The sequence below is a fragment of the Triticum aestivum genome, chromosome 1B, assembly GCF_018294505.1.
Source record: "Triticum aestivum cultivar Chinese Spring chromosome 1B, IWGSC CS RefSeq v2.1, whole genome shotgun sequence".
Classification (NCBI taxonomy): Eukaryota; Viridiplantae; Streptophyta; class Magnoliopsida; order Poales; family Poaceae; genus Triticum; species Triticum aestivum.
Window position 1 is genome coordinate 629,399,503 of NC_057795.1, and position 9,697 is coordinate 629,409,199.

The following is a 9,697-nucleotide window of genomic DNA, read 5'->3' on the forward strand; positions in this document are numbered from 1 at the left end:
GCTTCGCGATATCCTCCTCTGTGACGGAGGAAGCCACCCACCGACCTTGAGGGCTGGGTCCGGACATGACTTGGACGCGCGAAGCGATTATCTTGAACCTTGGGTGTTGGAACTCAAGGTGGGAGAGGTTGAGGGAAGGCTTGGCATAAAGGAAAAAAGGACGAGTCTTGGCCCCCTTTAAAAAGGCGATGAATATCAAACGCCCCTCCTAGGCCTTAAAACATGCCTATTCCCATGGAATCATGCCAACAGAACGGTTGGGTTATCCACGCCCATATTGATGAGAATCCCGCAATAAGGGGACACGATCTCTGCTTTGACAAGACGTGCCAATGAAACCGCATCTCGAAATATGAAGCGGCAGGCTAAAACAACGGTTCGAATAATGACCGGGCGGTGACGTGATGTCATGAATATGAAAAGTTGTCAGTGGATTGGACTCGTGAAATATTATACTCTCTGCGGTTGAGCGTGGGATTTGTCTTGCAGAGCCGGACACGTTTTTTGTGTTCAAAGATTATTTTGGAGTATTCAGAGAAGTAACCCACCTTGCAATGCCGAAGTCAATCTGCACGCCAGACACCTTATCATTGAAGCCTAGTTCAGGGGCTACTGAGGGAGTCCTGACTAAGGGGTCCTCGGACGGCCGGACTATTAACATGGGCCGGACTGTTGTGCTATGAAGATACAAGATAGAAGACTTCCTCCTGTGTCCGGATGGGACTCTCCTTGGCGTGGAAAGCAAGCTTGGCGATTCGGATATGTAGATTCCTTTCTCTGTAACCGTCTTTGTACAACCCTAGCCCCCTCCGGTGTCTATATAAACCAGAGGGTTTAGTTTGTAGAGGCAATCACAGTCATAATCATATAGGCTAGACTTCTAGGGTTTAGCCATTACGATCTCGTGGTAGATCAACTCTTGTAATACTCATATTCATCAAGATCAATCAAGCAGGAAGTAGGGTATTACCTCCATAGAGAGGGCCCGAACCTGGGTAAACATCGTGTCCCCCGCCTCCTGTTACCATTAGCCTCAGACGCACAGTTCGGGACCCCCTACCCGAGATCCGCCGGTTTTGACACCGACATACACCGCCAATCCCCATTGCATGCTCTCAAATCCCCCTCTGCTTCTTAGTTAGGGTTCTTATGGGTAGTTCATAGTATGCTAGATTAGATTGTGGCCCGTACATTTGACCCGATTTGATCCGATTCGACTGGATTCGATCGGATTCGATGATAATCCACTGTTTTGGGGTTGAACAAGAGTGCATGCTTACTTTGTTCATCCCATATGCCTAGATTGTTCATAATGTAGTGGTAGCTTGCATTGTTTTAGTGCCACATTGTTACTTTGTACTGCCAAAATGTTAGTTTGTAGTGCCACATTGTGTGTTTTGATGCTACTACTAGTGTATATGCTACTATTGTTAGTTCTTACTGATGTTGTTCATGCTACTCTTGTTGCTGCTGTTGTTATGTTGCTCTTGTTGCTGCTGTTGTTATGTTGCTCTTGTTGCTAGGGTACATGAGTGCATGTGGCATGCAAGTAGGACATACCTGAATGCCAAAAGTAGTACGTGCATGTAGGACATGTGAGGCGGTGGCTTCATCTGATCAGTGTTAGCACTGATAACTGTAACCACTGATAACTGTAACCACTGATCAGAGTAGCACTGATAACGTGTTAGTACGTAGTAGTGATCATTGTAAGCCGTGTTCAGTGAGCATACGTCATGTTCTACTTGTTAGCTTTGATCATGTGTCATATGTGTTGCTAATTGATGGCCATCTTGCTGACAAGATAATGAAGACAGAGTGGGACAGAGCTAGCGGTGGTGCGCAGGTCGTCGCTGGCGCAGAGGGGGCGGAGGACCTCATCCCCACCAACGGCTGAAGAGGGTGGTGCTCCCTGGCAGGGTGGAGTTCATGAGGATGTCGCTGGGCGCTGGTAGGAGGCCGAGGACGGGGCGCGAAGAGGGTGCACGGGAACCTATGAGGTTCTACGCACAAATCACTGACCAGGAGGACATCGCCATGCTCATCATCCTGTGTAAGTTCAGGCCGGTGATGAAGAAATGGCTGGTCAGCGGCCCTCCTCGCGTTGTCAGCCTCTCCGCCAACAAGTGGTGCTAGTTTGGGTGCAGGTGCAGATGTACAAGGGGCACATGGTGTTGGGGCGCGGCAGGGAGTACTTCTGCGGCCGCCACAAGATCGTCCCCGGTGCCTTGTCGTCTTCAAGCTCTCCAACCCGGGGCTCAAGGTTCAGATCTACAATGCCAACAACTCCAACATCTACACCGTCCGGTGCAGGAGGCACAGCTGCGCCAGCGACATCACTCAGGCCCTCTAGTTCGTCTATCTAGTCTGAACCATGTGTAGTACTTTGAACCATGCGTAGTACTCTAAACTTAAGTAGTGTAGGTTTGAACTGAAGCCCGGTCGTCTCTTTTGCTGTCAACATGTCCATATTTTGCCCAGGGAGCAGCACCCTGGGTCCAGCAGGGGCATGGGATGCCCTATTGTTTTAAACTTATGCCTAGTAGCTTATGATCTGCATGTTCTTTGCTTGTTCTTGTTGTTATTGTGCTGTTGTGTGTGTTGTGTGTTGTCAAACGGGTGGTAACTCCACCACATTTGAAAGGGGTGGACAGATTAAGTACTTGCACACAACCAAACAGTTGTGCTTTGCATCTGCTCACGCTTAAAGCACAAACACAGGCAAGCAAACAATTTGCAGCCATCTGGGCCTTGATGCAATACAGGCAACCAATCAAGATGCAGATATCGGTTTTTTGCCTGCATATGCTCAGCCGGGTCCAGTTAGGACAAGTATGTAAAGTGGCAAAAACAATGCATGTAACTAAACGCACCCTTACTGTCTCGTTGCATGCAGACCGTGAGCTGATGATGTGAGCATCGACATGTGATCCATCATCCAATCACGCGTCTCCATTCTCCAACAAGATCCTAGGCCTAGCCACAACATATCTCCTTTCTCTGGGTCTCAAGTTGCCACGTCCTGAGGGATGACGAGATCTCTGCTGCACCAATAGCATCGAAGGTCAAGATTTTTTTCATGTCTATATATCTATCTTGTCGGTACACACACACACAGACCAGAGCTCAATCCCTCCAGTTCCTTAAATAGCTCCTTCCTCTACTCTTCTCAAACCATCTCCAGTTCTCCACACTCGCTCTTCAGTTTTCAATCTTTTGAGAACATACAGTACACCTCCTGCCTTAGCAGCGCAATGGCGACTACCACCATGTCCGTCTCCTCGACCTTCGCCGGCAAGTCGGTGAAGAACGTGGCTTCATCAGCCCTCTTTGGTGAGGCCCGTGTCACTATGCGCAAGACCGCTGCAAAGGCCAAGCAGGTTTCATCAGGCAGCCCGTGGTACGGTGCCGACCGTGTGCTCTACCTCGGCCCGCTTTCCGGAGAGCCCCCGAGCTACTTGACCGGCGAGTTCCCCGGCGACTACGGGTGGGACACCGCCGGGCTCTCAGCTGACCCCGAGACCTTTGCCAAGAACCGGGAGCTCGAGGTGATCCACTGCTGGTGGGCTATGCTCGGTGCGCTGGGATGCGTCTTCCCCGAGCTTCTTGCACGCAACGGCGTCAAGTTCGGCGAGGCCGTATGGTTCAAGGCCGGTTCTCAGATCTTCAGCGAGGGTGGCCTTGACTACCTCGGCAATCCCAGCCTCGTGCATGCACAGAGCATCCTTGATATCTGGGCATGCCAAGTCGTGCTCATGGGCGCCGTTGAGGGGTACCGCGTTGCTGGCGGCCCACTTGGTGAGGTAGTCGACCCACTCTACCCCGGCGGCAGCTTCGACCCACTGGGCCTGGCCGATGACCCCGAGGCATTCGCGGAGCTCAAGGTGAAGGAAGTCAAGAATGGCCGCCTCGCCATGTTCTCTATGTTTGGCTTCTTTGTGCAGGCCATCGTCACGGGCAAGGGCCCACTCGAGAACCTCGCTGACCACCTCTCCGACCCTGTCAACAACAACGCATGGGCGTTTGCCACAAACTTTGTCCCCGGCAAGTGAGGCGTTGGCGCTCGCTAGCTGCGAGTTGTAGCCACAAACTGCGGTGAACTGCACACAGTGGTTCAGAACTTTAGATTGTAACATCACGGTGTAAATTACAATGATCTTTGGGGAAATGGTTTGATCTGCCCGCTTGCTTCATGTCCTGGATGTAGCCTGTGTGTTGGTCCATGAGAAATGAGAACGGTGAATACTTGGGCGTTATTTAATCAGAAGTCGCTCTTCGTGATGGCAACTTATGCTCTCATTTTCTTATGGTCCATCGACCATCGTGATCATGCTGTCTGTTCGGAGAGCCCGTTTGCTTGTATGGTTGAATGCCGGCCCCAACGTTGTACAAAGAGTCATTTTCGTTCAGTTTTACTAGTGCATTGGCATGCAATGTTTGTCAAAGTTCGTAAAAAAAGCGAGCACCCCTGAACCTAGAGGCTTGAGTACTAGGGCAAAGGAATTCTGAAAGCATAGTGACAGCGTTCACTCTAGTGTTGTGAATGGCGCGGCGGATATTGAGTGTATTTCTCCATGTAGTATGTGGATGGAGGCATAGACGTATTTTGTGGACAGGTATAGCTAGCTCTATAATTTGCTTGTACTAGCAAATATACCCGCGCATTGCAACGGAAGAAAAAGATTGACGACTCTTGATTACATGATGGACGTGGCGACACCCAGGCGCCGCGGAAAGCACCACCAGATCCGAGCGAATCCACCAAGGACAAATCTGCCGGAGACACGCATCCACACACCCACCGACGATACTAGACACACCACCGAGATATGGGCTAGACGGGAAGAATCTTATTCCATCTTCCGGGAGCCGCCTTCGTCTCGTCTTGCAAAGCAGGACACGGAACCTAACAAAACTCGAAGGAACGTCTAAAAATAGAACCCTCCCGTCTGCAAGGGCCAGGATCCACCGCGTCGCCATGGCCCTAAGACCACCGGAGACGACGTGGACCGATGGCGGCGCCGACGGAAGGCAAAGAAAACCTAGGCTTTTCTTAGGAGGGGAGGAGGTGGCTGCGTTAAAGTATGCGTTGGCTGCTGCTGCATCCTAATATATTTGATTTATTTTTGTGTTAAATTATGAATAAACATAGAGTACATTTGAAAATGATGAAGAAAAAAAAGAAATGAGGCGAGAAATAGAGGTTGTTGTTGGAGCCGAAGGCATTTTATTTTGGCATGAGAATTGGGGCCACAAAAGACCGTTTAGCGGTCCTGTTTTATAGGCTAATGCTAGAGATGCTCTAAGGCCATTATGCGTTCAGGATAAACCATCTTGTGTAACAAGATTTTTTCGGAAATGAACACGAGCTTGCCTTCAGAACCATACTGATTTTATCCATCCCTGTACAAATAGTACTGATTTTATCCATATAAATTGTTTTTAATTAAGAGTAAAAGAAGCCCGTGGTACACGAACTTGGCAGACGGAAGCAATTTTGTTCATCAATTTGCAATACGACATGGACACAGACAGCTGACCTGGTGTCGCTCAACATGCACTGACCGAGTGACCGTCCGACTCTCGTGACAACACTCTCATTGTTACCCATATCAAGTGTTGCAGCCAATGACAACGCATCTGCCACTCGAGGAAGAGGAAGAGAACGGAATAGGAGATGAAATAGCATGGTTCAAAAAAATTTACAGGTGGAACTTGCAAAAAATTAGTTAGTGACGCGTGTCTGTATCGAGACAACCACATCGGTATAATATACTTGCCCCAATTGTAGTTGGCTCATTTTGCCATCAATACTCGATGGCCAAGTGTCTGTAACCGAGCCATATCCTATAACTCACTAAACATTCTTTTCAAACATTAACTGCTCAAATATGAAGAGTTAATAAATTGGTCGAAGCTAACCGAACCCTTATATTTAGCTCATTATAAATTTTATAGAGAATTTGTTCATCCTTTGGAACATACATTTGAAACAATTGCGCAATATTTCATCAATAATTTGAATGATTGAAATGCGCCATATGCAGCGTTTCAAGTACACACATACATATAGTTCATCCAGTCCAACAATTCAAACGTAAACATGTGTATACTTCATCCAAAAGTGACTAAATCGATAAAGTTCATGAAAAAAACACCACAGATTTGTCAAGTTTATAGTGCAACAAAGCAAGCACTCCCGTGCTTACCATCACCACCAGCAGCACCACTGCCGTCGCCTCCATCATCACCGTCACTACCACGCCTGCTGAACATCTATTAGGTCAAAATCTCACCATGACTGAGTTGCCAATTTTGTCGCACCGTGTCATCCATTGTGCTTGGATCCATGAACACTTAGTGGGCGTGATCATCTTCGTCAGCCATAGTGGCCGTAGGTGGTGACGGAGGAGGTGAGGGGGTGACCGGAGATGGAGGAGAAGGCATCGGCACCACATGCCATGCAGAGGACCTCAAAGTTGATGGCTTATTTCTCTTCTTTGTTGTCGCCTCGTCGAGGGCCTTGCCATCGATGCTGGCTTCTTCATTCGCTTGTCGTTGGCTGGAGCAACCGAAGGGCGGGCGGTTGTCTTTTGTAGACGCCGCGGCCAATATTGTGGATGACGCGACGGAGAGCATGGTGGTCTTCATCCCGGGCCATTTCCTTGCTGCGTTCATCTACGCCGGTAGGAGGGGTCGGCGGTTCCATATTCCCGGTGCAATTGGGGCGTTTGGTGGCTGCAGTGGCGGAGGCGGGAAGAGGAGATGTCACGGGCAGCAGAGGAGAAACGAGAATCTTCAGCAAAAACTTGGAGGCACTCAAATTTATGCTAATTGGGAAACTTTTGAGGCTCTGAAGTCAACCATTTGAGGGCTTGGTTAGCAACGACTTAACTCATCAAAATGAAATCCTTTGAAGGGTTAAGCATTTTTGAGAATTCAGTTAGAGATGCTTTAAGATGCCAAAAAAACGTTGCAACAATTGATGCTCTCTGTGGGCAAGTTTGTGCCAGACGCCTCAAACCCGCCTCAAACGCCCGGACGGACAACCTGGTCACTGAATTCAGTTGACTGTATTCCTGCCTTGTGTGAGTGTGAATGGTTGTTCCAGTTGACTGTATTCAAGCCTTCATAAACAACAATAATTAATCATGGTAGGTATTGCAGCGAGCAGGCGTGAGCTGTGATGTCTTCTGCTATTTTGCAGAAGCATGTGCCAATCTGCATATAGTTTGTCAGCCTGACTGAAACCATAGAATAGCAACAATTGTAGTATTCAGCCTGAACTAGGACAAGTAGTTGTTTGTAGTTGAGAACAACAATCGGAGTGGGTGGTCGACTAGACTAGCAACCCATGAATCAGGAGAATGACTAGTAGTGCCTGCGCCAGGACCCCATGGAGGCCCGAGCTTCGACTGGAGCAGCTAGTCACCGAGCACGGTGCGTGGGAGGCCTCCCCAAGGCGCGAGGCTAAGAAGGGAGGCGGCAGCACGGGCCTCCCCGTGGCACGGAGTTGAGCACGCAACCGTGGTCGGCAATAAGCATCAGCGGTGGTGGAGCTCCAAAGGTTGCTGGTCGCCGGGTGCACGCGGCGGAGCTTCAAGGGCAAGCAGCATCGGCAACAGAGCTCCAAGGGCCATGGAGCAGCAGCAGCGGCGGAGCCTTGGTGCTGGCCGTCGCATGCGTTGACCACATCGGACGCCGGCAGCGCAAGTTGACCGCTTAGCACACACGTCATCATCTGTGTTTTTTATATTTATCATTGTCTTTGTCGTCTTCTGCCTAAAAAAGCAGTAGGCAAAGAGCTGTCGTTAAATGGGCATTCCGTGAAGATGCTTTTCTTTGTCGTCAGTCGAGTAATCAGAGACGGTAAAGAGGTTTGGCTGACGACAAAGACTTTGTCGTCTGCCTAATAAAAAGCTGACAGCAAACTACTCCCTCCGTTTTAAAATAGATAATCCAACTTTATGCTAACGTTAGTACAAAGTTGGGTCATCTATTTCGGAACGGAGGGAGTACCTCTTTGCCGATTTATGCTTTGCCGACTTTAGCAAGCTGATGGGAAATTCTTTGCCGTCTGTTTTCAAGTCTTTGCCATCTGTTTGAAGTAGACGGCAAATTTATTTCTGTTGTGAAACCATACATGACACGATTTTTAAATGGGTCGCACAATTTTGCAACTACAACACCACCGATCCTCTACTAATGGAAGGGAAGAGCATGCATGATCAATATTGTTGACTCGTGTGATTGTACTATATGTACTCGTGTGTGGTTTATGCAAAACGGGGTGCACTTTCGAGACATGTACCTGGTTTTGGTTTCCTACTTAACTTACTTGTTATTGTGTTCTTTCCATACCAGATTATTTTCAGCATTTGTAAATACGAATGAGTGGGCTTTTGGATCAAGACCTAAGGCCACAACCCAAATTGCCTGGTCTTCACCAATTTGCACAAGTGTTACTCTCATGGTGCACTCTCGCTCAGCACCATACCAACCTCATGTTGTTGTTTTACATTTTGTATTGTGAATCATTCTTTTTTCTAGTCGGAGATAACCATTTTCTATTGTGAATCATTCTTTTTTCTAGTCGGTGCAACCGCAGCGACGGCCTCAGGGCAGCGGCGGGGACCGCGCACGATGTTGCTACGACCTGAAGGGTGACATGGCAACGACAAGCAGGTCGGTGCAGCCGCGAGGAGAACCGTAGAACGACGGCACCACGGCCCGACGGGGCGACGCGACATCGGCCCATTGCTCGATCAGTGGAGTGGCACGCTGGAGTTGGGGATGATCTTCACGGGACAGGCAGAGGAACGCACAAGAGACTGGCCAGCTCGGTCACGCGGCGCGGATGGGGCGAATCATGGGCGGGTGATAAATCCGATCGCCTTCAAGGTCGGGAACACAGGTTGGTGATGAAGTGGCCGAGCCTAGTCAACAGAAAATTGGGAAGCAAATTAAATTGAGAGTCAATTCTGTCATAAGGGGAACTGTGGCACAAAGATGATAAATGAGGGTATAAATTGAGCTTTTTCTTAATTTTGGGTCAATTCTGTTACTAGTGATTAACTCTAACAAAATACAAACCAGAAAAATGAAATATGAAAATAATATAGACTTTGGCCCAGCGCCCAATCCAGCAAATAGGAAAATAAAAAATAAAAGATAAAAGATAAATTTGTGTTAAAAGAACTCGGCAAAGATTGCAATGACGCCAACCGTGATCATCGTGGACACGTGTCCAATCATTTGCCGAGTTCTAGTGTTGCACTCGGCAAACGGCTCTTTTTTTGCCATGTTCTTGGCTTTGCCGAGTTTTTTTCCCTTAAATCTACCCGGCTTTTCCTACCTGTCCGAGTGCGTGATAAAATGCACTTGACAAACAAGTGGGCTCTGGTCAAAGTTTCAGATTCCAGTACTGATGAATAATTTACCAAATCTGCAATGTCCACAAAATGTTGTTTGTTTATTCTTATTACATATCCGTAGAGTCATACACAGACAGATCGACCTACGTGGGTCAAATAATCACATTATACCCTCATCACCACAAAAATTGCTCCAAGGATATATCCATGCATGCCCTTTACTGTACGTGCAGCCACAGCAACCCAGCTGCATGCTTCCACAACCATCTACTAGTCCAAGAGATTGAGAAGAAGAACTATGTACACAGCACAGCTAGGCACGT

General features: G+C 48.3%; 1 protein-coding gene across 1 annotated transcript; it reads left to right on the forward strand.

Moving 5' to 3' along the window:
- Nucleotides 1–3,127: 3,127 nt before the first annotated feature.
- LOC123143430 (chlorophyll a-b binding protein of LHCII type 1) lies at nt 3,128–4,261 on the forward strand. The gene has a single exon (XM_044562362.1). It carries the CDS (start codon nt 3,255–3,257, stop codon nt 4,050–4,052), a length of 798 nt encoding a protein of 265 aa, XP_044418297.1. The 5' UTR covers nt 3,128–3,254; the 3' UTR covers nt 4,053–4,261.
- The last annotated feature ends 5,436 nt before the right edge of the window (nt 4,262–9,697 follow it).